Raw genomic sequence first — 27,716 nt, forward strand, 5'->3', positions numbered from 1 at the left:
ATGTTCTGGCAATGCCTCCTTACAGCCCACCCAAGAGCGAGTCAGAAAACAGGAAGTTATTTCAGTCTTTCCAGAACCGCTCTGCTCCTGCTGATCCGATTCTGTCTCCTTCCTCTTGGGCAACCTTCCGTGTAGTCAAGATGTATTTCTGAAATATTTTGGAACACCCATAATTAACAGATTGAGAACTAACACCAGTTGCTGTAAAAAATAAATAAATAAATAAATAAAAAAGCCACCCCAAGATTCTAAAAGGAGAACTCAGAAGCATGTTCCCCAAAGAGAGAAGCACGGGCTGCACCCAGGCCCCCTGGACCCAAGGACCTAACTCAAACCTAACCCGAACCCGAATCCACCAAGGCAGAGAATTCCAAACCCACCTCCTACAGCAGTCACTGTGGGCCACCGGGAACTCAAGCCCCCAAACAACCTGCGCCTCCTGGCGCTAGTAAATACCCTTGCTGTGTAGGTATTTAAATCAACTCGGTACAGAGTAAACTAAATTAACAGGATCATCTCCAGATGCTCACTTCGATTGGCTAAAACTTGCTATAAATGAATACTGTACACTGTACTTCTGGGAAGTATTCCAGACACGGTGCGGCCCCACAGGCTAGGTTCCATCCGGGCAAGCGTCTAGAGCCGGATCTTGGGCTCAACAGGCTAAATGACATTGCGCAAGTCACCTACCTCTCAACGTCCCACACCCCGGCCTATTTAAGACAAATCAACAACCCGAAATAATCAGCAGTACTGTCTTCCGAGAGGCTGGCCCCATAAGGGCACAGGCCTTTGTTTGCTGAGGGCCTGGCACACGGAAACGCCACAGCGCTGCCTGTTGCTAACGGGTCTCTACAATGGAGGACCTGGGAAGATGCTAATGAGTGGGAGGGGCTCGGACATCAATCTGGCCAATCAGAGCAAAGACCTCCAAGGTCCGTAACCCTGGAGACGGGCAGAAGACCCAGTGGGACAGAGCCGCAAAGGAGCCCCAAGCTGCCGCATGGGAAAGGCTCTGGGAAAGTCTGTCGCACACTCACTGCCTCTCGCACCCCCACCCTTTTCTTCCACAAAGAGAAGAGACTCAGGTTCCTTCTTGCTGTATATCACCGTTTATTGTTGCTTGCGTTAGGAATCGAACAGAGGACATTGTCTGTGGAGGGGCGGGGAGAGCAAAGAAAGTATGTATTTTAGACTTAATTTCTTCCAAACACTTCATGGTTTCAAACCCTTTTTACCCCAAAAGAAACTAGAATTCAAGTATGTCGCGAAGGGAGTGGTAACACAAAGCGTGTGTGTGGGCTGCGGGGGCTGCAGGCAGCAGACACCCGGCCGCCTTTCTTGCACTCTGTTCTGCTTTGGTAAGGCCGAGCCCCCGCCTCCGACCCCAGACTCAAGCTCAAGGGCTGACCACCTGCCCTCGTAGGGTAAGGGCGAAGGTCTCGAACCCACAGATAGTATCAAAAAAAGAAAGAAGGAAACCAACCCTCATCCCCCTTCAAAAATCCTGCAGCCCCGCACTGCACGAGCCCCTCTGCTGCACTATCTGTCCCTTCGAGTCCTAACGGGGCTTCTTCTAAGGGCCAGAGCGACAGGAGTCTCTTCATTTTGCTTTATCATAAAAAAATTTAAAGGGGACATTTCAAAAGGAAAAAAAAAACAAATTCAAATTCTGAAAATATCTTGCCTTTTTTATTAATCATGTCATCTAACACCCATTAAAAAAACAAATATGTGAATATGATATAAAAATACGATCCCAGGATTAACACTTTGTTGCAGGCACAGTTATTTCACAGAATATATGTTTGGAGGGCTGGGGAAAGGAGTTTGTTTTTTGTTTTTGCTTCTTAAAAAAAAAAAAATCCACAGCAGTGCAAGTAGGGTCAGGAAGGGGGAGGAAAGGGGAGATTCTTTAGCAGCAAAATGTCCAAGTTCGCGAATCACAATCAAATCAACGGATACTGGATAAAAAAAAAAAAAATGAAAGGGACGCTGCCCGGACCATCTGTCATCACTGAACGCTCTCGTCGCAAAAGCCCCAACTGCGACATGTGAAGGACGCGCTTCATTACGCAAGCATTCATCAAGCCTGTCCCTCAAGCTCCCGACTGGGTGTCACTTAAATATATGTACAGGAATTGGGCTCCTCTTCCCATCCGGGGCCCTGCGCGTCTCTGCAGTTTGGTCGCTTGGGATGGGCTCGCAGGGACGGGGCCACACCCGGCCCCTAACACAGCAGCGGTTTTGCTCAGCACAGGGGCTGCTCCTGCCTGTCCCGCTGTCCTCGGCTGCTTCCAGCAGACGGTGGCGGAGGGGACAGTTAATGATCGCTGTTCTGTTTCTCTCGCATCCATGCCTGGATCTGTTCTTTCAGTTCTGGCACTGAGGGGAGAGAAAGAAGCGGGATTAACGGCCCAGCTGGGAGTGTACTGTCTAGATGTGGCTCTAGTCCTGGACCAGGGGAAGAAACCGAACCCGGAAAGGACGGGGCCTCCCTGCCGCAGGGCTCCAGCAGCCCTGCCCGCCTACCTGGCTCCAGCATGCTCTCGGTCAGTGTCTGCCGGTTGAACGGGTCGGTGGGTGAGTTCAGCAGGTGCCGCAGGATGATGGAGCGGTCCATGATGGTGCCGGAGGGCAGGCGCACAGGATCAGTCATCAGTGTGTCCATCAGGGGGTCTGCAGGGACACAGCAGGGCAGGCTCAGAGCTAACCCGAGGTCAGGTGGAAGAGAGGACAACCTGAGCCCCTGCCACCAAGGAGCAACCAGGGGCCGCTAGTGGGCCCCTGAGTTTAGGAGGAAATCAGCGGGAGCTCAAGGCATGAGCACTGCCTTTTCAGATGGGAAAGCACCCTTTTGTCACAACTGCTGGGAGGAGAGGACTTAAAAGACAGTGGGACGGTCACACAGCAGGGCTGGCAGACCAGGACCCTTTGTCTTTTGTTGCTGTCACTGCTTGTTTTGGCAGTACTGGGGACTGAACTCAGGACCTCTGCACTGAGCTACATCCCTAGCATTTAAAAAAAAAAAGTTTGCAACAGAGTCTAGCTAAGTCCCTTAAATTGCCCAGGTCTGGCTTGAATCTTCCTGCCTCAGCCACCCAGAGTGCTGGGATTACAGGGGTGTGCTGGGATCCTTTGTTTTAAAATGTCTCTTAATTCTTTGAAAGTCTGAATCCTCACTTACAAAGGCAAAGCTGCCCTTACAACACTGCCAGGGATGATGTGTGGTTTGATATCAGGCTAAGAACATTTCTTTCCTTTTAATTTATAAGTCAGGTGTGGTGGCGCATGCATGCTTGTGATGCCAGCACTTGGGAGGCTGAGGTAGGAGGATCACAAGTAGGAAGCCAGCTTGGTCTACATAGTGAGCTCAAGGCCAGCCTGAAAAACAGCAAGACCCCGGCTCAACAAAACAAAAACACTTTTTAATTTACAGTATCAGTTCAAAATTGGCAAACATCATTTCAAACAGAGCTCCTCAAAGCAGCCGTAGCACACCATCAGAACACCAAAAGCGGGCGCTGCCTTGTGAACTTGAAGAGGTCAGCTGGGAAGAGCGGCCACTCGCCTCGGAACTCGTCTGGGGCGTCGCTGTAGTCGATCTCCGCGCGCGCGTTCTTGGCCACGATCTCCTCCACCTTCTCGGCAAGGAGTTTAAACTTCTCTATCGCTATGGTGGACTTGATCCCTGCTTTCCGCATCTTTGAAATGACTTCTTCGAACAGCTCCTTGCTGTAGGATCTCTGCAAAGACCAGAGGCCGCGCACGGTGTGAGTACGCTGGAGGCAGAGAGACCAGGCTGCAAACGGGACCCACCCTAAACTTAGACTCGATTACACAGGACGTGCGTTCCCACCCAGCCTTTCTCTGTGCGTTCGTAGCTACGCGGAAGGACCCGCCGCTGAGGGGCTGGGGTGCCCGCAGCTCGGTGGCACAGTGCTTGTCTGGCACGTTCGAGGCCCTAGGTTCAACCCTCAACTCACACATGCGTGCGCACACGTGCACACAGGGTGCACTCTACACTGGTAAGTGTGTCGTGTAGGATAACGAGGCAAACTACGAGGCCACTGCGCACGGGGAAGGCGGCAGGAGGGAGGCTGATGGGGAGCACCTGAACACCTGGCGCTAGCGCGTACTCCCTTTAAAGTTACAACATTGGAAAGAGAAGGAAGATTTCAATGGGGATGCCAGCTCCTCTCAGGAGGCTGAGGCAGGAGGACTGCTGTGAGTCTGAGGCCAGGCCGAAGTAATAGTGAGATCCTATTACAAAAAACCAACCAACAAAAGAACCTATGCCCCAAAAACCACGCACAAGGAATCCCTGAAGGCTGGCGTGGGCACTGACACAGACGCTACTGAGAGTCCCTGCTCTGTGGACTCTGGGGCAGGAGCTATCAGCCCATTTAGATGAGTCTAACTCACGGGCCCGTGTGGCCTGACGTCGGTGACTAAGCCAGCAGCGGCACAAGCAGAGGGAAACTGGAGGACACCTAAGGGGCCAAAGAGGCCGCCCAGACGCTGCTGCCGACTTCGAGCACCTGCGGAGCGGCTGCGAAGTAAGGAGAACAGCCACAAGGCAGCGCTCAAGTGCCTGGTACGCAGAACACACGGGGGCCACTCCAGCTCCGCAAGACACGCAAACTACCCGGATCGAAAGGAGCCAGGACTTCAGAGCAGGCTTTGTCTTAGGAAAGTACACGAGTGGCCAGAACCCAGACAAAGGCGTCCAGTTGCACTTCGCACCAGGGACATGCAAATCAAAGCCACCAGGACGGCTGGCCAAGATGCAACGAATCCGTTAGCCAGAAATGGCGCAGGCAGGGAGAGGCGTGAGGCCTTGTCCAGGCCTTGGGGGGTGGGGAGCAGCGCAGGCCTGCACACGCAGTTCCCATGCCTAGACATGGAGCCTAGACCCGGAACGAGGTGTGTACGCACGCACACACGAGCACACACACACACACACACACACCCCTGTGTGTCAGGGAAGCGTCAGTCACACTGGCCTGGCCCGGCCCTGGCTGGGAACGACCCAACGCTCACCCACAGGTGGAAGGATAAACAAATGGTGGGGCCTCTGTGGGGTGGAACAGCATTTAGTCTCGGACGGAACAAAGAACTCAGACTTCCCACACAGCGCAGGGACCTCAGAACCTCTAGTCAGCAGCTCGTCTCACGCGCCCCACCCCGCCGCGGTGGTCAGTACTCCCGTCCAGTCTCCATGGGAAGCGGGAAGGTCCACGGACAGGGCTGTGCCACTGCGCGGCCTCCCCGGCCAGGCGCGGCCCTGCACCCGGCCCCCGCGGCACACACCTGGTCGTCGGCGATGGCTTTGGCGAAGCGCGCGCAGTCTAGCTGCAGGTAAATGTCCGTCAGCTGGTCCAACAGCTTCTTTGGCTCAAAGCCGTACTTCTCGGGGTTTTCTACTTTCAGGTCACGGCACTTGGGGCCGCAGAGCTGCTGAAGGTTGAAGTTCAGCATCGCAGCCAGGCGGGGGCCGAGTTCCTAGGAGACCACAGGGAAACAGCGCGTGTTGCTGACGAGACTAGTGAGGCGGACTGGGAGCCTCCACTGCGGGGGCGGACGAGAATTGGCTGCTTTAATCTTCAAAAAATCCCGCCAGCATAAGCTGAAGATGGCTAGCATCATATTCCAACTTTCCTTTACTCCGTTTTGAAGCTGAATACTCTAGTACTTACCGGAAGGCTGACAGCATACTTACAAACACCACAAAAGGCTGTTCTTGACATTTATGTTTTGTATTTTATTTTATTTTATGTTTTTGGTCTTTTGAGACAGGGTCTCACTATGTACTACAGTTCTATGTGGTCCAGGCTGGTGTTAAACTCACAGTAATCTTCCTGCCTCAGCCTCCTGAGTGCTGAGATTATAGGTGTGTGCTACCATACCTGGCCTAAATTTATGTTTTAATCATATAAGTATTACTCCAAATTTATTGAACAACAGTGTGATGGCTTATGTCTCGATGTTCTCCAAAGCCTCATGCGGTCATAGGTGGGTATTTTTTTCAGAGGTGGCTGGATGTAGAGTGCGTGATGCAGGAATTGATTCACGATGCAATGCTAGGCTCAAGGGCACCAGGAATAAGGGTGTGAGTGCTGCCTGTGCTAAGCAGCCTGGATAAGATATGAGGGACAGAAAGCGCTGTGGTCGTCCTTTGCCTGCTGGTTAGCTACTTTCTGCCTGCCATGAACTGTTTCTCCTCTCCCAAGCCACCCTGCCTTGGAGCCAGTGTTATGGACTGAAACCTCTACAAACTGTGAGCTAAATAAATCTTTCCTCCTTCAACAGCGGATGTTGGGTATTTTATCTCAGTAATGAGGAAAGTGACTAAGACAAACAGATAAAAGAGGGAAAATTATTCATACATCCATCATCATTTGAGTCACAAAAGTTCTGGATTATTGCTGGGCATGGTGGTGCATGCCTGTAATCCCAGCACTCTGTAGGCTGAGGCAGGAGGACTGCTATGTGTTCAAGGCCAGCCATAGTGAGACCCTGTCTCAAAAAACCAAACCACAACAACAACAAAGTTTTGGACTCAGCTCTTTCGGGCATTGTTCCCTCACAGTTTAGGGTATGCCCTTGTTACTTATCAGAGAGAAAGAAACACAAAAGGAGACAAAATTTATGTCTTGAATAGTTGTAAATCTAGCCAGTGAGACAAAGTAAACGTAAATGAAACCCTTAGAAAACAATGGTATTACTATGCAATAACCCACAAGATGACACAGTGTCCACCAGAGTTGGCCACGCCCCCCTGTAAGCAGAGGAAGATCTGGACTACATTAGAGAATATTAAATGTTGACCATAAAAAGGAGTCCAAACACTGCCCTTTGAGTACTTAGGTTTCCATGAAATATAATGATTGCATCTACACAGATTCAAACTACACTCGGCTTCCCAGAATCTGTGTGTGCACAGATCCACTGCTGGGAAGCTGAAAATAAGGGCACGATGAGGATACAGTAGAGTTGGTAATTTTTCTTTGAAACAGGAGAGTTTTGGTGTTTATTTTTTGAGATAAGGACTCACTATGTAGTCCAGGCTGGCCATGAACTTACTGTGAAGCCCAGGCTGGCTTGAATTCACAGCAATTCTCCTGCCTCAGCCTCTAGAGTGGTGGGATTACAGGTGTGTGCAACCACCCCTTGGTTAGAGCTTTTGATTTTTCGGTCAGGGTCTTGCTATATAACCCAAGGTGGCTTTGAATTTGCCATGTAGCCCAGGCTGTCCTCAAACTTGGGATCCTCCTGCCTCAGCCTCCAGAATGCTGATATTACAGGTGCGGCAACCTTTGGCTTCCTGAGTGTTAACACAGCTCTCTAAGAGAACCAAAGATTTAACATGTTAGCAAACATCCTACTTAATATACTCCAATATATGTTATCTTATACTTTCCCTATAAATAAAACACAGGAATCAATAATGATATAAATAAGTCCCAACTCCAATATCAAGAAATCCAATGTACTGTGTGCTGTCTAAGCAGAAAGTGAACAAAGTCATCCTGGAAGTGACTATTTGTAGACTATGTGGTGGCATCAGACACCTATCAGCAGAGCACTGCAGTATCAATTAGCGTTAGTGGGAACAAAATCAGTAACAACATTGCACTTTTCGCTGTGATATTGGTATTTCTAGAATTGCAGAACTGCGTTGAGGCACACATAGTACCACACCTGTAATCCCAGCACTAGGGAGGCTGAGACAGGGGGGCCGCTGTGAGTTCTAAGCCAGCCTGGGCTACGTAGTGAGACAATGTATAACCAAACCGAACCAAAAAACCAAACACACACACACACACACACACACACACAAACCCGAACCACAACTGTGCCAAATTAGAAGTGCCGGGGCTGGAGGGGGACCCCTGCAGTTTCCACTCACCGGTCTGAGGAACGGCTTCTGCACCTGCTTGGTGAGGATGTGGAACATGTCCACGGTTTCCGTCGCCAGGGCGAGGTACGAGCGGGAGACGCGCTCATCCTGAGCCAGCTGGGACTGCCGGGCCTGCTGCTGATCCTGGGAACAGAGGACAGGGGTCACGTGAGGCCTGGCGGCGGCCACAGAAGATGTCATGAAGCCAGCACACGGGGAGCGGGAGGACAGGCTGCCCCGCCAGCGTCCCGAGTGCGGTTTCTTCTGTCAGCCTCAGAGCTCTCCAGCCTGAGGTCAAGCGGCCTCGGTACCTTCGCTTCGGTGCTACGGATGGAACCAGGGCCTGGCCCCGAGCTCTGGCCCGGCCTGGGCTCGTTCTTTAAGCCTAAGTTTTCTCAGTGATAAATGACATCCATGTGGGATGAACAGTGACTCTAACGGGTCGCTCATCTCCCTTCCTCATGACTTTACGGACGCTCTCCATTGAGAACTCTGCCCCGCCCCTCCCCAAGCCCCGGCTGGCTGCGCGCCTGACTTCTGTCTTCCCTCAATGTCAGGCTGTCCCCCTCGCTCAGTCCTGCCACAGGTGGGAAACAGGAAGATGGGGAGTGTCCGATTCGGGAAAAATCGGGGCACGCTGAGGGCTTTGATTTTCATATCTGCCCGAGGCCTTTTCTTAGTAGGGGAGGGAAAACAGCTGGAATCACTGGCGCAGCCAATGCGCACCCCTGCTCCGCGGTCAGCAGGTGCCCGGCGGAGATTGTGCAGCTGGGCTGGGGGCGCCCAGGTGCCCTGGTTCTGCGTGAGCCCATTGGGGGGAGGGCTGTCCCCTGTGACCTCACTGTCCCTCGCCTGCAGGCCACGGGGGTGATGCTCTAGGCCTGGCTGCCTGCAGGGGGGAGCTCCGATTCCATGGTGACAGCACCGACTGCACAAGCAGCCCAGCGCAACGCACACAGCAGGTCCGCCAGGGAGGGGACACAACGAGCAGGCGGGCAGAGGGGAGGCTGGGGGGGCCTCTCTGACAGGCGACTGGTAAGGGGGCTTCTGGGGGATGGAGCCGGTCCGAAAAGAATGGGGACGTGGTTCCGCAGGCAAGGGGACAGCACGCCAAGGACCTCACATGTCCCGGGCGAGGCAGGGAGGCGGGTGGCTGGGAGGACGGAGACGAGGGCTGCCCGCGCTGCAGGGGCCATAGCTGAGTTTCCCAGGCGCAGGGGCAGCCCAGTGGGGCTCTGAACATGGGGTACCCGGGGCGGCAGGGGCGGGGGCTGCAGATGGTCTGGGGCTGCGGCTGCAGCAGCAAGGGCGAGACTTGGTGGGGCTGGGAGGGGCAGGACGCGAGATTACACATGACACCCTTTGCTTTTCTTTTCTTTTCTTGCAGTATCAGGGTGGAACCCAAGACATGCTAGGCAAGGGCTCCACCACGAAGCTACAGCCCAGCCCTCTATGCTAAGATGGAGCTTGAGGCCCTCACACAGGTGGGGGTAGGAGAATAAGGACATGCCACAGCGGGGAGCCTGAGCACCGGGCAACACTCTGAGGCCAGAGCTGGAGGACGACAGCAGGGGTTCATGGTACACGTTTCAGATCGCCCAGTGGCAAAGCAAGGCGGCTCTGCTGACAGAGGTCTGCAGCCAGGGCACACGAGCTGAAGAAATACTGTGGAGTCCTTACAATACAGGTAAATTTAGGGCCAGCGTGGTGGTACATGCCTGTAATCCCAGCACTCTGGGAAGCCGAGGCAAGAAGCCCAGCCTGGGCAATTTAGAAAGATCCCATCTCCAAAAAAAAGGGATACAGCCAGCTCATTGCGAAGGCCGTGCCTTTTATCCGCAGTAGCACAAAAACCAACAAACATAAATTTAAAGCCAGGGGATCGTTCTCAGCTGGTGGAGATTTTCAACCTGGGCCTTGGGTTATGCACGCTTCTGGCTGTGTGACTGAGGTAGGGGGGTTAAGCCCTGGTGTGAAAGGGGCAGGTACCGGACGCACTACCCATCCTGCAGGGGAGAGGACAGTCTTGTCCCCGGGGAGAGTTCACAATCAAATTCCACTTGGCTGAAAATTCCCGCCAGCACCTTAGGAACAAGGCCTGAGAAAGAGGAGCGGCCTGAGGGCTGAGCACAGGAGGCCGCCGGCTTCAGAGGCTGCAGACAAGGGCGGTAGCAGCTGGCCGGGGAGGAGGGAGGAAGAATGCTACCCGAAACAGCGCGGCCGGGACTCTCTGTGCCTTCCTGCATCCATTAAGACACAAATCGATGTCGTTTGATGTCTCATCCCAAATGCTATTAAGTGCTGACCTGGAGCCCAGCATCTAAGTGCCAGGCGGTCTTTGCTGAGCTCCCGAGAGGCAGGAAGTGGGTGCTGCAGAGGGAGGAGGCCGGTGAGGGAGGAGGAGGGCAGGGCGCACAGCCACCCCCGCCACCCTCCCACCCCCCGGGAGGATCTGCAAGGTTCTTGGTCACTAAATGGCAGGAGCCTAACCCCACGCACGACACAAATGTCTCCCAGCAAAGGAAACAGCTCCACACACCGGCGCCGACAGCCCCCTCCCTGTCCCTGCTCCTGGAGCTCCCGCAAGGCAAATGTTCTCTCTGGTTTCGGCATCAAGGAGGGGCCCGCGCTCAGGCCCAGGTCACCTCGGCCACCAGAGCCGTGGCGCTGCAACTATGTCTCCCCCGAGTCCGCGCCCGCCCCGTCAGTATCTACTGACTGCAGAGGAGAGGAGCCCGGCACGTCTCAGGGCTGCCCCGGGAGGCTGTGGCCCTGGGGAACCAGGGCAGCCTCAACCCTGGGAGCCTGGCGCTGTGGGAGGGCTCTGCGGCCCGGTGGCGGAACAGCTGAGGGTGTGCCTGGAAACGAATAGGAGGCAGTGTGTGCGGATGCCAGGGGTACCAGCACGATGCCAGGAAAGACTGCTGCACTGCCTCAGTGCAACCAGAGGGGCTCAAGGAGCGTGTGGCATGGGCGGAGGGAACACCCAGCTCTCCGGACCTGGGCAGGTGCATGGTTTAAATTCATGGTGTGGAGCAAGATGTAAAATCCCAATGAAAGCTGCAGAGGTACCTACAATGAAAACCTTCCCTAAACGTGCTGCAAGAGCCTACACTTAAGATACTCTTTCTTAAAAGTTTTACTTTTTGAGACACAGTCTCACTATGTAATTCAGGCTGGCCTTGAACACACTACATAGTCCAGATTGGCCTTGAACTCATGGTGATCCTCCTGCCTCAGCCTCCCTAGTGCTGGTATTACAGGCATGTGCCACCACGCCTGGCTATCATACTTTTTGACTCCACAACATTAGCACGTTCACTGTGCCCTCGCTGTGAGGGTGCCAGCAGGGTAAGAACCCCTTTGCAAGGCAGTTCTGACTCAGAACCATTTTGGCGCCGAAGCTGTCAAGGGCCCAGCAGTGCCAAGGAGCCTCTACGGCTGCCAGTGCATCAGGGAGGGGATGTACTGTGACCAGCACAGCGTGAGACCTGCATGGAAACCAGGCCTCTCATCTGTTAATAACTGAACACAAAATCCAACTTTCATGCAAAGAGAAAGCCTGCCTGAGCGATTCAGAGTTGCCCAGGGAAGAATACAGAAGCGAATCTGAGTCCCATCTAGCAAACAGATGTCTGGAGATTTATTTCCAAGTTACTTTCACAAATTTCAATACATGTGGATAATAAAAGCCCTTTCTCAGGAGGCTGAGGCAGGAGGATCACTGCATGTTCAAGGCCAGCCTGGGCTACAGAGTGAGCTGAAGGCCAGCCTGAACTGCATGGTGAGACCCTATCTCAAAAAAACTAAAAAAGAAAAAAAAAAGCCCTTTAAAATTAAAAAGCCAGAGGGCTGAGGATATAGCTCAGCAGCACAAGTGCCTGCCTACCAAGCGCAAGGTCCTGAGTTTGATCCCCGGTACCAAAAAAATAAAAAAATAAAAAAATAAAAAAAAGCCAGAGAGGGTTTTCAGGATGCATTTTGAAAAGCTTCTCAACTCATCGCTTCAGATAAAGGGCTCTAAGCTCTGACTCCTGGCCAGGAGGTAGCTCCACTAGGCCAGCATGCACAGGGCCGTGGGTTCCGGCCCTGACATCAGAAGAACAGTTTCTCCTACTCCAAACCTGGGACTTCATTTCACAGAGGCCCCGGGTAGGACCCCAGGGCCGCCCTCTGTCCCTGCAGGGCTGCGTGGACCCCCAGCCCATCCTTACCCGCGGCAGCTGGTCCCACTGTTCTTTGTTCTTCATCTCTTCCTGCACCTCGTGGATCCGCTTCAGCGACTCCAGGCTTTCATCGAGCAAGAACGTCGTGTCATTGATCAACATGTTTATGTAGCGAACGAACTGCTTCCCAGAACTGCAAAGGCAAGAGACAGCGCTGGTCTCAGGGCCAGCAGGTCCCAGGGAAAGCGAGCCTTCCCGGGTGCTGCCACAACCCCCAGCGCCGCCCAGCTGGCAGATCCTCGGCCCCGCAGAGGCCAGGGGCTCCTAGCAGTGTGCGGGAGCCCCACGTGGCTCACAACAAGCAACTGCAGAACACTCCAGAGTCTGTGGGTCTGTGAGCCGATTCCTGTAGCAGCTTGAATTGGCCACGGGGCCACATTCACACCATGGACAGTTTTCCCTCCAGGGAGCAGGTTTCCCAGCACAGCCCTGGCTCGCTCCCTCAGTGTTTCGAAGTAGAGATGCTCTTCCGGGTTGGAAAGGAAATACGCCTACACGCCCCATGAAACAAGGAAAGCACAAGCAATGCCCCATACTAGCGGACAAGAGAAGTACTGAAGTCACTCCTCAGCACAAAGCCAGCTCTGGGGGAAAACTGGAATCTTTTTTTTTTTGGCTTTTTGGCTTTTCTCTGGTACCGGGAACTGAACTCACGACCTTGCGCTTGCCAGGCAGGCGCTTTTGCCGCTGAGCTAAATCCCCAGCCCCTTGGAACCTTTAATATTGAGGGAGGAGGACAGGAACTCATGTTGCAGAGTTGAGGTTCCCGTCTGAGCATTCTGCAGCCTGGTACAATGAAGGGACTTGGCGAACTGCAACCCCTTGGGCTGCCTGGTGGACTTTGATGCTGTCAGACTGGCGGGAGAAAGAGAAGCTCTGCTTCCGGACGTACGACCATGGAATCGGGGAAGGAAGCCCAGGCCAGGCAAAGAGGCCTTGTGAACCAGGGCGAGAGGCCCGGGCCCAGGACACCAGGAGTCCAGGGCACACATCTCCACGTGGCACCATTCAGCTCAGGCCCTGGTTCTGCTTGCTCTTCACACTCACGCTTGGCTATTGGTGGACTGAATTCTGGTCCTAAGAGAACGTCACAGAAATGGAAATGATCTTGGTCTACGCTCCAGGAAGCCAGCTAGCAAATGGGTACTCCACCAGTGACACCGATAGGACTGACTGGTAACCAAGGTAATGCATGGTCTCAAGATTTGGTCAAAAACCTAACAGGATACAGAAGATCCAAGTCAACGGGGTAAAATTTCTTCTGAAGAATAATTCAGGAGTTCAATATTCTCTCCATCTTTCCTTCTGAGGCACTGACAGGTGGATACTGTGGATGGGAGCACCCCTGCCCAGGTCTGAAGAGTCACTGAAATCTCAGCCAGGCTTATGGGAAGTCCTTGACCAAAGGTGAGATGCTGGCCACACACAGCGGTAGCCCAGCTGGCCCTATCCTAGCTGCTTCTCCCCCCAGCTTCTGCCTCCAAGTTTAATTCTCCAGAGCACTAGAAAGTCTCATTTCAGCCCTTCTGACAACCCTTAATAGTATCTTCAGAAAAATCACTGCAAAACACTTCCCATCCATGTATTTTCAGAACCTGTACGTAACCCCCGTTCAAAGTCTTTGGACAAACCTAGAGCTCAGCCGTATGGGGCAAGAGCAGACATATTGGTAACTCTGCCACAATCTGGCAATACCTTGTGGTAAACTTGCAGGAGGCCGAGACCACGGAGAGAGCAAACAGGAACCCAGCAGGGAAGGTCTGTAAGCCACATCCTACCTGTGGTTTGCAAGACGGCAAGCTGGGACAGACAGGAGGACCTGCTACTCACTTGAACTCCTCCATGAAGGTGCCGTGGTGAGCTATGTTCTGCCAAAGGCTTTTAAAGATGGTGCTGATGTGGTAGCGAATGGTGAACTTGTCATAGAACTCGCTGGTGGCTCCAGTATGCTCAACATCTACGGAAGAAAGACAAAGAGCCTGAGGGACAGGCAGCTATTACAGCACAGGGACACGGAGGGCATACGTGTCTGCAATACCAGATATCCAGTAAAATTTCACCTCTATCTTGTGGAGAGAGGAGGCAGGAGAGACATTATGAGCCGGTTTTAAAGACTCTAAGTTTCAGGGAAAGGTCTGGCAACGACCCAACAGCAGAAGGAAGAGGCTGGGAAGACGCTGGCATCACGAGGACAGCATCAACTCGCTGTGACCGGGAGCTCACCTCCCCATCGGGCGCGAGCACGCCGGACGCCCAGCCCCGTGCAGGGAGGAAGCTGCGGGGGTTTTACGAAGCATAAGGACCTAGTAAGGATGTCTAGCGCTCTCGAGACTTTTGCGTATCACGCATACTTTCACGATGTCCTGAAGCTCGGATGAGCACCGTGAATCCCCGTGTACCTATAGCTCATTTATTAGTCATCGACATCCCTGTACTTATTAAAATGGAACAAATTCAAATTTGGTTATGCAAATGGAAAACAGCTAAAGCATGTGAAATTCCACAGTTCATGATAAACAAATATATATTCGTTTCTATATTTTTACATATTATAGGACCGTACAGAGGTGGGCACTTGGGGAGACAGGCACACTGCCATGGGGTGGGAACGAATGCCAACACTCTCTGCAAGGCCAACTTCACAAGATGTAGGAAGGCCATCGACATGCCTGTCCCTGTCACCTGCCGATTCTACTCAAGAAAATGCAAGCAAGCACGTTCTGAGACCGATTCTCATGGATACTCAATGCAGTACTATTTTTCAACTGTATGTGGAGGTGCACATCTATCATTCCAGCACTTGGGAGATTGAGGCAGGAGGATCACTATGAGTTCAAGGCCAGCCTGCACTACATAATAAGACCCTGTCTCAAAAAACAACAGAAAAAATCAGATTGTTAATAGCTGTCCTGCTAAGATCCTAATATGCTGGTGTGCACTGAGTCAACCCATTTTTTTTTTTTTGGTCTTTGAGACAGGGTCTCACTATGCAGTTCAGGCTGGCTTTGAACTCACTCTGTGGCCCAGGTTGGCCTTGAACTCACTCTGTAGCCCAGGCTGGCCTCAAACTTGATGTGACCCTCCTGCCTCAGCCTCCCAAGTGCCGGGACTATAGGTGTGCGCCACCATGCCCGGCTGAGTTAGCCCTTCTTTGGTGAACTAAATGCCATTTTATTGGGTAGGAGTGTGGAGAGGGGATATAGGAGCATGCCAGAGACGGTACAAGGGGCTGGCATGGCGCACCCACCATCTTCAACGGTCTTTATCTGGGCTGTTTCTGAGTACAGCAAAAGCTATAACAACTAGTAACTTATTGGCTTATATCAATGTTTATGCATTTCTCCCAACATTTTTTAAAACTCCCTCCTAAAATTTGCTCTAAATTACACCGACCCAAGTTCTAACCTCCACGCCCAGTTCCACAAGTCCTTAAGTGACCTCTGACCCCTGCTGACCTCACCCCCTGCAATTTTTTCCTGCCGAACCCCGCTGTGCAGGCCTTGAGGCCCTTACACTCGCTGTCCAGTCTGTCTGCCACATGGTGGCTGAGGCCCCTCGCCCACAGCTGTCCCCCAGTGCAGCCTATGTCTCCCCACCGGCCTGTGTGACCAGGGCGGAGGAGGGACATCAACATCTGCTCAACCTGCGTGGAGCCCACTCCATGGCTGATCACGCCACTCAGATCAGTGCCGGGACAGGCAGGCGCTGGACACAAACTGCTTTATAGCGCCCTCCTAGTCCTCAGAGCTCCTCCACATCTATCACAGTACTGTGTCACAAGGTAGAGTACTCTTATTTTGAAACTTGATTTTATTTTTGCATTAGCAATAGCCATGACTCTGGTAAACCCCATTGGCTAAGATTCTGACACTGTGCAAAGCTGTGATTTTATTTTTGAAACAAAAATTGGAGGCTCAGTATTTCCTAAGCCAAACACTACTCCTGGCCAAGAGGAGATGTGCACACATCGATCTTGTTCAGGGGACTCAATTCGGGCCTGGCAGCCACACGTTGAGGCCGGCTCCTGCTCGGCAGGTCTTCACGGGGCGGCTGGGCTCTCGGGGGACTGTGTGGGAGCCCCTACCCTGTGGGGGCCCCTGGGGGGCCCTGGTCACTGCTTAGCAGTGCGGGCACACACACCTGTGCTGAGTGCAACTGCTGCCCTGCTGCACCTGCTCGCTCTTGCCCTCCGGCGAGCTCCTCGCCCTTTCTGAGCTCCAGCTTCCTCATGGGGAAGGGAGGTATTTATAGAGCCTGTCTTTGGGCGCGTGGGGATTAGCTGGAGGGATTGGTCAGTATTTGATGAGTGCGGCTATTATTAGGAAGGTCGTCATCTGTCCCTGACCACAAAGGGGGCGCAGTCCAGGCCAGAGGGCACATGGCCGTGGCATGGTGGGGGGACAGAGAACAGAGAACAATACCACCCACCATCCCTGGAACGTGGTGGCAGGCGCTACCAGGTGCACGAACATAGGTCCTGTGACCCGGGGGCCACGGGGACAGGCCCAGGGCACTGGGCACTAAATCAATTCTTTTTGGTTTGTTTTTACTATAAAAATACTGCTTCCTTACGTGTCTTTTCTTTTCTTTTTGGTAATACTATAGCTTGAAGCCAGGGCCTTTGCACTGAGCTATGTCCCACACTTTTCCATTTTTTTACTTTGAGGCTGGGTTTCACTGAGTTGCCCAGGCTGGGTTTAAACTTACGATCTTCCTGCCTCAGCCTCCCGAGTGCTGAGATTACATACAGGTGGCACCACCACAGCGTGGCATTCTTTTTACTTTTTGTTACTTAACCACTTCATAGAAATACCGTGTTATTTTTCATGGCTCATATAGACTCACTGTATGGATAAACTATAACTTATTTAACTTATCCACAACAGGCAGAAATATAGGTTGTTTCTTTAATAGTTTCCCTACACTGTACTCAAAATAATGCTGTAGTGAATACTGTCATAGGCGCATATGCACATGCACTTATAAGTATTTCCATAGACAAAAGAGTGGAAACTAAATTTACAAGTGAGAGGGCAGGCTGGCTGCTCAGCAGTGGGCTCTCAGCGCCAGGCCCACTCCTCACGCTTGGCCGGGGAGTCGGGCTGGGACTGTGCTGTGCCTCCTATGAGGGTCACCAACAGGGGGTGCTGCGGAGCTGTCAGGCAGATGGGGACTCGGCTGACAGTGGGGCTCCCTCCCGGCCACAGGCGGCAGCGCCAGCTCCCTGTCTTGCACCCCAGCACTAGCAATCTTGCCTGGCTCCAGAGACCCTGTACCAGCTGGCCCAGGTCCTCCCTCGCAGCTCTGAGCTGGCTTCCGCCCGGACCTCCCTGGTGCAAGTGCGTTCTGATCACCCCAAAGCTTCCCTGGGTTCCTGGCCCAGGGAGACGCTGGCTGCTACTGTCACCTGGACTCTCTGTCACCCCAATGAGCCTTTCTCCCCGAGCCTGTTCTCGACATCCACTGGACCGGTTCCACTGGACCGGTTCCTTGTGGTCAACTGTCTGTAAAACACCTGGAAAGTTTTCTGTTTTACTGACTGGGTCTTAACCTATACAAAGCACATAGCAAGTCAGTTTTCCTTCAGGACTAGGGATTGAACCAGGGCCTAGTGCCCGCACTACCACTGTGTTATACTCCAGCCCTTTCTTATATTTTTTACTCTGAGCCAGGGATCTCACTAAGTCACCGAGGTGCCCAAGCTGGGCTCAAACTTGCAATCCTCCTGCCTCAGCCTCCCAGAGTGCTGGGAACGCAGGCATGTGCGCCACAAGAAGTTTCCTGTTTTTTTTTTTTTTAAATAATTTTGAGACAGGGTGCTTCTAAGATGTCCAGGCTGGCCTTGAACTTGCCATTCTCTTGCCTCAGCTTCCCAAGTAGGCATGATTATAAGCATGTGCCATTGTGCCTGGTGAGGACATAAACATTTTTAAGTCTCTTGGTTCCCAAATTACATTTTTGTGAGTTTCATAGCGCTAATTCTGCACACTGGCTACAGGAAAGATTAAATAGCTTTTCTGCAGGTTTGTTTATTTCTCTGCAAATCTGTCATGGCTGGGTATTTCCAGCTTTGATAGGTGCAAAGTGAGATCTTGCCATTTTAAAGGTACTGCTTCAATAGCTCCCAAGCCTGCTATGTGTGAGGTACCGTTTCGGTTCGACCCAGAAAGGGATCAGCACCGCTAGTATGTGGAGGACCTGCACTCGCCCTCACGGAGCTGAGATGTGAAAGAGGAGGACTGGAGCCTGGGAAGGGGCTCTGACCTCCTGCTGTAGAACAGATGTCAACAGAACAACTGAGGGTGTGCAACATAAGAGGACAGGCTGAGGGAGGAGAGCAGCTTCTCAGAGGCCACGAAATAACAGTGACAAAGGGAAACAGAGTAACAGAAGCCTGGAGGTGGAAGCAACAGCAACATGAGCCCCAACAAGCAGGAGGGTAGAAACCAGTGGCAGCGTCACACCAGCCGCGGCACGACAGCAAGGGGCTGAGCTCCTGGTGCCCACATGTCCTGCGGGCAGAGCAGGGCGAGGAGATGCTAGTGAATGCCAGGCGCGTGCTGGGTGCCCAAAAGTGCGAGGCACACGCTGGGCAGAAGACAAGATGGCCCGGGTGCCCTTGCTTTCCTAGCACACCAGCGGGTGGAGGCTGTTCCACCTGTGCAGTCCTGCATCCTGCAGAAGCCACACGGAGAGCGCTCACAGGCGATGCATGAGCCGAACGGAAAATGAAAATCTGGAAAGTGGTTTGGCCAGAAGAGGAGGCTGTGTGTGCAGAGTCCCTCACATGCTCTCTGTCATCTGCAACAGGGAGCAAAAAAATAAATACATCAAATCAGTGAATGAGCAGACACCCAGATTCTGCTGGCTTTGGTGGGGTCCAAGAATAAGCAGGGGATTTTCTTTACTTGCTTTTCTGAAGCAGGGTGCCACTATGTAGACCAGGCTGGTCTCTAACTTGTAGCAACCCTCCTGCCTCAGCCTCCCAAAGCCTGGTATTACAGTTGTGTGCCACCACACCTGGTCAAGAATAAGCATTTTTTAACAAGCTCCCTCTTTTACCTGCACTGTGGAAACTTGGGAGTTATGAGACAGTTACAAAAGTAAGGCTGTAAGTTCAAAGTGAAAACAAACCAGTTAATTCACTCAGATAAAAACAACCACTTGAAGCTGGGCATGGTAGTGCACGCCTGTAATCCCAGCACTCAGGAGGCTGAGGCAGGAAGATCGTTGTGAGTTTGTAGCCTGGGCTACAAAGTGAGCTCAAGGCCGGCCTGAACTGCATAGCGAGATCCTGTCTCAAAAAGACCAAAAACAAACAAAAAAACAAAAAACCACCCACTTGGGGTACAGATAGCAAAGTGAGGCTGCTACATCACCAGAGATCAGCACATAGGATAGCCAACAAAATATTTCAGAGGCTCAAGGGAAAAATGACCTACAGCACTCTGGAGGGGACATCAGGCTACGAGGTAGCAGGTTAGTGGTGCCTCCCACTGGCTTCACCTGCCTAAATATGGGACGAGCCACATGGCACGCCCAGGAACCCACCTGTGTAGAACTTCATCAGGGACGGTACCAGCAATTTGGTGGACAGAGGGTGGTTCTCGATCATCTCGAAAAACTTCTGGGTGCGCGGCTGAACGGCGGGGTTGGTCATGAACATGACTTCTACGAGCTTGGCCACGAGGTACGGGTTCCGGATGTAGCTCTGGTTGCACAGCATCACGACGAGGAACATCACGATATCCTGAGTACAGGGCTCATAGAGCACCTGGGGCGAGTATCTGCGCGGGCGAGAGGGGCCAGGGAGAAAGCTCAGGAACCCACGCGCCTGGAGGCGGGGTCATGGCGGGAGAGGCCGGGCTGAGCAGCGCAGGAGTGGAGGTGCTCAAGTCCCCTCCCTGTGCTCGGTTACTCTGCACACTGGGACCCGGCAGGTTTTATTTTACTTTACTTATTTATTTTTGGTTTTATGAGACAGGGTCTTGCTATGAAGTCCAGGTTGGCCCTGAACTTATGCTGTAGCCTAGGCTGGCCTCAAACTAGCAGTGATCTTCCTGCCCCAGCTTCCTAAAAGCTGGGGTTATAGGCGTGTGCCACCACACCCATCATAAAGAGGCAAACTTAAAACCAAATATGTTTATTGACTGTACCACATCAACTTACTATGTTTTAAGGAAGAAAAAGCTATGATTAAATCAGAAAAAAATTCACAAAAGATCACCACCACCAAAAGTCTAAAAAAAGTTTTTAATGAAGTTGCTTTAAGTTTTTTAAAAGTTTGTTTTAATTTAAAAAAATAAATGAGCTGGGTGTGGTGGTGCACATCTGTAATCTCAGCACTCGGGAGGCTGAGGCACGAGGATCTCCAGGAGTTTGAGGCCAGCCTGGGCTACAAAGTGAGGTCGAACCATAGTAAAACTTTGTCTCAAAAAGACAAAAAAAGAAAGAACAAACGAACGAACGAACGAAAGAAAGAAAGAAAGGAAGGAAGGAAGAAAGAAACTTTTCACATCTGTGCTGTTACAGTGTTTGGGAAAACGTTTTCAAACATGACTTATGTGGCTTCAATTCCAATGCTGGTTTTCATTCAATAGATAAATCAGGATTTCCCGTCACCCTTTGTGTCTTCTCAACATTCCAAACACACATTCGCTGCTGATTTGGGCTCATGCTGGGGCAGCTTTTATGACCACAATATAGTTCATTTAACTTCGGCTCTTATTTAAAAATCATATTAACTTTGTATTTTCCTGTTGTTTCTTAGAAAATGTTCATAACTAGTATTTTGTAGCCATGAACTTACACCACTTTTACTTTCGAAAACAGACTTCACATACCATTTTCTTCCTCACTTCCCCATTTTAGTATGACTACAGTGATGCTATCACAGTGACAAGGAATCACGTTTTGAATTCTTCTAGCATAGCCTGTGTATGTATGTACATATTTATTTGAGACAGGGTCTTTGCTATGTAGTTCAGGTTGGGCTGGACTCACTAGGTAGCCCAGGCTGGCCTTGAACTCATGGTGATTCTCCTGCCTCAGCCTCCCAAGTGCTGGGATTATAGGCACCATGCCTGGTGACTTGGGGTGTTCACAAACCATGTGCTCCTTCTCTTTCTCAGAACACATGCTCAACTGCTAGAAATTCAACTCGACCTTCACAGAACATGCCAGGATCTACACGTGAATCCTGCTCTGTCCTGAGGTACTTACTGATGGATGGGGCCTGGGGCCATGGGCAGATTTTCTTTTCCAGTGTCTGGGCAGCATTCGGTTACAAACAATGATATAAAGTGCAGCTTTGCAATACAGTGCCTCACAGTATGTACACTTGATGTACAAAAGTATATTAAAGTATATCTCAGGGCCAGGCATGGTGACGCACGCCTGTAATCCCAGAACTTGGTTTGTTTTGTTTTGTTTTTGTTTTTCTTCCAGTACCAGGAATCGAATTCATGACCTTGCACTTGCCAGGCAGGTGCTTTGCCGCTGAGCTAAATCCCCAGCCCCAATCCCAGAACTTGGGAGGCTGAGGCAGGAGGATTACTGCAAGTTCCAGACCAGCCTGGGCTAAAAAGTGAGCTCAAGGCCAGCCCAAAGTGCAAAGTGAGACACTGTCTCAAAAATACACACACACAAAAGTATATGTCAGAGGTACTTACTGTACAATAAAAAATAAAAATTCAGCAACATCTTCTACATAAAACTCCGGCAATGCTGCAAATACCTTGGGGACATCTGAACTTAAAGGCAGTGTTACGCTGTCAAAGAGAAAGAAAAGCACGATTTACAAAAGGAAATCACGGCATATCAAACTGCAAGGCATTATCATGCTGCCACTAGGTTAAAAAAACACCACTCATGCTATCATACAACTATATAAAAAGGAACCACAACCAGAAATGTGCTAGGGTGTGTGAAATGCTTTATTTCATCTTGATTTCTTATTAAAATTAATGCAATAAATAAAGTGGGGAGGAAATTCAAGATTAGACTTGGTCATTTTGTGTGCCTCACACTATCTGGGCCAACACACGTATTTTTCATTCCTGTGCAGGGTTTGGGCTGATCTCATCAATACTGGTAACCTACAGACTTCTTTTGTTGTTGTTTCAGAGGCAGGGTTTTGCTGCACAGGTCAGGCTAACCTCAAACTCGAGGCAATCCTCCTGCGTCAGCCTACCAAGTACTGGGATCACAGGTGTGGACCACCACACCCCATCCATCAACTTCCTAATAACCAGAACATAAATGAAACGGAACTAGCTGCCTGGAGATGTCCCGCTGACGACAAAATGACTGAGCGTCCTTAGCTCGCTCAAAATCTGCTGGGCACCCTGCTGGACCCGGGGCCTCAGAGGGCCTCATATCCTGCTGTCTCCAGCGCTCAGCTTCCCATTTACAGACTTCCCTTTTCATCAAAGATTTTATAAGACATTTTTTAAAATGTTGAAGCTTAAAAAAACAGGGCATTGGCATTTTCCTGTGACGGTAACTAATCAAGAGGGAAGCAGATCGATACACTCATTTCTTAGGCTCTACCAACACAATCCGGAAAGTGAGGCCTCCCGAGGAAGTTAGGGTTTCAGCTTTAGTCACTGACTCCGAAGAACGACCACGACAACACGGCCCAGACAATAGAGACGCGGCAAAGAGGAAAGAGCACACTCACTCGGGATATGCAGGGTCCAGGATGCGGAGCAGCAGCTGAATGAGAAGGCCATAAAAATTCAGACATCTTCTCAGGAAGCTCTCGTCAAGTAAGCCAGCGTCAGCACAGGCCTTGCACCGTACCAGTTTCTGTGGAAGTAGGTGTGCCCCCACCCATAGATTAGTCAGGAGCTGAGGCCCCGCAGCGTGCCTGGGCAGGGAAGGGGGCCAGGACATGGGAAGTCTAGCGCTAGAGCTTCTAGAACCTTCTCTCTAACTGGCTACAGGATGCTGGCTGTGTCAAGATCTCCCTCTCTTCCCTGAGAAAAACAAAAGGTACGCCATGCAAACCACTGAGCACGAAGTCTAGCACACAGTTAGTGCTCAAAGGTTAGTCGTCACAGTCACATTTCAACAACTTGGTTGGGGATAGGGTTGCCAGGGAGGCCCTTTGGGTGTCAGGACGGTTAGTGGAAAAAAAGCCAGACAAACCCGCATCTGAATTCTAGTACCGGCACTAGAGGCGCCCTCAGACAGACGGAAGGCCTGTCCGCCAAGGATGCTTCGTACCTCAGAGGGCTGCCCGAAAATGAAACACACATGCACGCACACGTGGACACAGAAATGTGACAGACACCCCGGAACACATCTGTGCAACGCGTCGGGGGCTCTGGGCCCCTAGTTTATTTTGTACTTTCAAGTGTCTATTAGTAAATGCAAAACCCAAATCCTAACCTGTACCAGAAATGAGACAGGTGGTTTCCCTGCCCATCCCACTAGTCAATAGAACGCATGAGCAGCTAACCCTCGGCACTGTCATTTAACACACATATGTGAGAAGCGGGCAGGGCTCTTGTACTGAGGTAGGCCAAGGGTGGAGACATGAACTCGAGAGTGAGAAAGCCCAGCAAGAGCTCACGCTGTCACTGCGTCAGCATGAGCAGACTCTGGGCTGAGATTTTAAATGTATTACACATAGATGCACTCAAGGTATCAACAAGTTTTAACATGTCCTGTTTTATCTTGAGGGAAAGGGAGGATGAAGAAAAGAATCAAGACACTAAACTGCTCACTCCAGGCACATATTCCGGAAGAAAAATGAGTGCTCTGAGGCCAGTCCGAAATGATTCCAATTAGCTGTACAAACCTTAAGCTGCGTTTTACAGCGCTTCAGCATCTCGCGGTGTCTGGTTGCCAGCGGGGAGTCTTTCCACTGGCTTTCATTATTTTTCAAATCTTCCACAGTTCTGAAATCAAAGACTGACGGTTAAATGACAGGAAACACCCTGCTCCATCTTGCCTATTCATTCGGCCATCTCACTGACGCTCAGATGTAACTGTTTTCACATGGAACTATCTTCAAGATCAAAGGACATCTTACAACCAAAGCCAAGTTTATGATTCAGTGGATAGCATTTTTCTTTCTTACTGGTTCCTAAAATAACGATGTGTCTTAAAATTGTCACTGTTGGATTAGATGAAACATAACTGTCTTTTTTAGAAGTACACTGTTCCCTTATTTTCCTGGGAGAAGAAAAGGAAGTCTCATGAAAGTTCAGACTGCTGCGCCTACGCAGTTATCAAAGCAAAAGGCTATGGTATTAACGGCACGGCCTCTTGTCTTTACAATTGTTCTTTGCTGAGATTGTCTCCGTGGCTTGCTCTTTTGCTTGTTCCACGGATGTGATGAAATGTCACCTGTCACGAGGGAATGTCTTCCCCCGTCACCTGACGTGCTTCATGTTTTAAGGACGGGCTCATTAACACCGTTCAACCCCGTCTCTCGTGACTGTGTAGGGAATTAAGATTGCCGAGTGTCGGAACACCGCGCTCCGCAGCAGCCGTGCCACCTTTCTGCACGGCCTAGCTGCTGCGGGTGAGGCAGAGCGGTGAGATGGTTACATCGCTTTTCCGGGAGCACCGTGGCAGAGGCCCCGTTAGGCTCAGGCCTGAAGCAGCTTCACAGTAACCCCACGAGTCTGCTTTTCCAGGCTTTCTGGCGACTCAGCACCCCAACACTACCCTTTAATGATCACCCCCTTCTGATCAGCCCATGTATTGGGTTCTTCGGTCCCTGACACATGGATGTGGTAGATGGAATAATCGCCCTTTACAGAGGTCACATCTCAGTTACTGGATGGAACCTGGCGACTGACTTGAAGGGACTTTGGTACTACGATGAAGGGTATAAATGTTGATATGGGGAGACCATCCCAGGTTACTTGGGTGCCCAGTGTCATCACACAGCTCCTCCTGAAAGACAGAGAGAAGGCAAGGTGACAAAAGAAGCAGAGGTCAGAGGGAGGAGGAGGTTTGGAAATGTGAGCTGCTGGTTTTAACATGGTGTGAGGGGGCCACAAGCCAAGGAGAGCAGGCGAAGACACCTGTCCTCCCTGCAGCACCTCTGAGAGGGTTGCATCCATGATTTAGGACTTCTGAGCGTTACAACTGCAAGATGACAATGTGTGTTGTTTTAAGTCACTGAAGTTTTAAAATTTTTTCACTTATTTCTGTGGTAGGGATGGAACCCAGGGCCTTGCACATGCGAAGGAAACAAGTGCTCTACTGCCGAACCACACTCCACCCTCTAAGTCACTGAGGTGGCAGTGATTTGCTGCAGACCCACAGCACTCTAATACAATGACCTGCGGTACCTGACAACATGACAGGTAAGAGGCCCTAGAAAAACGAACCTCGGGAGCCGGGTCTATAACGAGGCTGGTTTGAAAGTGAAGATCCAGTTATTAGGAGATGGAATACTGGTAGTCCAGGGCTCTTCGTGGACTCCCCTGGCACAAACAGACTGAATGACCTGGGCATGTTGGCGTACGCCTGTAATCCCAGCACTCGGGAGGCTGAGGCAGGAGGATCACCACAAGTTTGAGGCAAGCCTGGGCTACCCAGTAATTCAAGGCCAGCCTAAATGACAGAGTGAGACCCTGCCTCAGAAAAAAAAAAGACAGACAGAGTGGCTGCATCTAACTATAGTGGAAAGCTTAGAACAAGAAAATCACAGGCTCGAGATTTCCAATTCTCCTACAAAAGTTGACAAACCAGGGAGTTTCTAAGGCTACTATAAAGAAGCAGAGTCAGAGCCTACAAATTCCAAATATGACACAGGCGGAATTCACAGCCTTCCTGGTCACCTAACTGAAAGTCGGCATGGAGGCCAGGTGCCGAGAGTTCAAGTGTCAGGGGCTGGGAAACACGATCACTCGAAGGGCCCCAGAACCTCAATCTCCCGAGCCCACCCTGCTGCTGAAATGATCTCAGCTGAGGCAGTCGCTGTACAGGGTGACACCAATCTCCCTTAGGGCGACCACAGCCCTCCACCACCCCCAGGATCACAGTCAGCCAGATCAAGGGCTGCCCTGAGGATGTGTTACAGAAGCAGACACTGGCAGGGAAAAAATACGGCCGGATTTGCTAGTACGTTATATTAGTCTTCTGTGGCTGCTGTAAAAAGGTACAAGAAACAACACAATTACTGTCTTAGTGCTCTCATGGGCGGAAGTCTAAATTAAAATGAAGCTAGACCTGGTGGTGGAGACCTATACTCCTAGCACTCTGGAAGGCTGAGACAGGAGGATCCAGGTTCAAGCATAACATGGGCAACTTAGTGAGACTATGTCTCAAAATTTAAAATAATAGTACCTGATAATTTGAAAAAGAGCTGGAGACACAGCTCAGTGTGAGGGCCCTGGATTCAATTCCCAGTGTCACAAATCTCAGGTCAGCACAGACGGATGCTTCTGGAGGCGATGGGGGTAGAAGATGCTCTTTACCTTTCCCAGCTGCCAGGTTCCCTGCACCCCTAAGCTTAGGACCCCAAAACACTCGGGCTCCTGCTTCCTTACAAAAAGCCCTGCGATGGCACTGGGGCCACCCAGATGATCTGGGATAACTGCCTCATCACAGCAACCGCACCTGGCCAGTCCCTTAACCACCTGTGGTGACACTGTCACAGGATCCAGGGACTGCAGTCGAGCATCACTGGCTGCTGTGTTCTGTGGGCATCTGTGTCTGGTTCCAATGGGGACAGATTCTAGGAGGCTTCTCTGGGAGGGGAAGTGCTACCACACTTCTCTGTGGCGCTCCACGGACTGCCGGACCCCGCCGGCACGAGGCTCTGGAAGGGGTTCTGTGTGCCCAGCGAGCCCCGTGAAAGCTGGGCCTGCCGTCAGCTGGGCTGAAAGGAGCCGAGTTACGCCTTCATAGGACACACAGGGCAGAACCGAAAACTCCAGGAGCTTAGAAGTGAGTGCAGACTTAAACCTGCTCCCCAGTACGCGCAGAACACACCGGGCCTGTCCTGGGTGACGCTCGTGGCATCAGTGCTGACAGACACATGCTGTGGGGCACACATTGTCTCTGAAAAGCTCAGCAACGCTGGCCCTTCTGTGCAGGGAGTGCAGGTGGCAGATGGTGACCCTGGAATGGGCTGGCATGGGGGAGGGGGAGGTGACAGGATGTCAGCAGGATGGCTGCCCTAGGACAAGGCCACAAATGCAAACCATGTAGTTTGAAATTCCTAAGCCTCTCCTGATCATCAGCTTTATAAGCTGACAAAAAGAGTGGAGATCAGAAAAAACCTGAAAAACAGGTTAATACACTTGGCCCAAATGACACCGCCGGACATTGCAATCAGCAACACAGAGAGCACATTCTCTTTAGTCTATGAAGACAAATGCCAGGCAAATCTCAAAAAGCTTCAAAGGATGCAAAATGCACAGAGCAAGTTCTTGGGCCACGATGCAGTTTAGCTAGAAATCAGTAAAAAGAGAAGCAGAAAGTGCCCAAAGAATCTGTAATTTAAACAACATCTTTTTCTTTAAATCTTTTTGAGATAGGGTCTCACTATGCAGTTCAGGCTGGCCTAGAACTCACTATGTAGCCCAGGCTGGCCTCAAACTCACAGAGATCATTCT

General features: G+C 51.3%; 1 protein-coding gene across 4 annotated transcripts in view; it reads right to left on the reverse strand.

Moving 5' to 3' along the window:
• Positions 1 to 1,089: 1,089 nt before the first annotated feature.
• Ube4b (ubiquitination factor E4B) overlaps positions 1,090 to 27,716 on the reverse strand; it is a 107,164-nt gene continuing 80,537 nt past the window's right edge. For all 4 annotated transcript variants that reach the window (XM_005404021.2, XM_005404020.2, XM_013504257.1 and 1 more), the window contains 11 exons: positions 23,936 to 24,035; positions 22,811 to 22,938; positions 21,801 to 21,899; positions 19,681 to 19,916; positions 13,960 to 14,086; positions 12,118 to 12,262; positions 7,913 to 8,047; positions 5,314 to 5,505; positions 3,572 to 3,746; positions 2,533 to 2,679; positions 1,090 to 2,385 (listed from right to left, as the gene is read on the reverse strand). In XM_005404021.2, coding sequence (XP_005404078.1) covers positions 2,324 to 2,385; positions 2,533 to 2,679; positions 3,572 to 3,746; positions 5,314 to 5,505; positions 7,913 to 8,047; positions 12,118 to 12,262; positions 13,960 to 14,086; positions 19,681 to 19,916; positions 21,801 to 21,899; positions 22,811 to 22,938; positions 23,936 to 24,035 — 1,546 coding nt within the window. In that variant the 3' untranslated portion in view covers positions 1,090 to 2,323. The remainder of the gene's footprint in view (positions 2,386 to 2,532; positions 2,680 to 3,571; positions 3,747 to 5,313; positions 5,506 to 7,912; positions 8,048 to 12,117; positions 12,263 to 13,959; positions 14,087 to 19,680; positions 19,917 to 21,800; positions 21,900 to 22,810; positions 22,939 to 23,935; positions 24,036 to 27,716) is intronic.

This window comes from Chinchilla lanigera, unplaced genomic scaffold (genome assembly GCF_000276665.1).
Source record: "Chinchilla lanigera isolate Chin_1 unplaced genomic scaffold, ChiLan1.0 scaffold00085, whole genome shotgun sequence".
Taxonomy (NCBI): domain Eukaryota; kingdom Metazoa; phylum Chordata; class Mammalia; order Rodentia; family Chinchillidae; genus Chinchilla; species Chinchilla lanigera.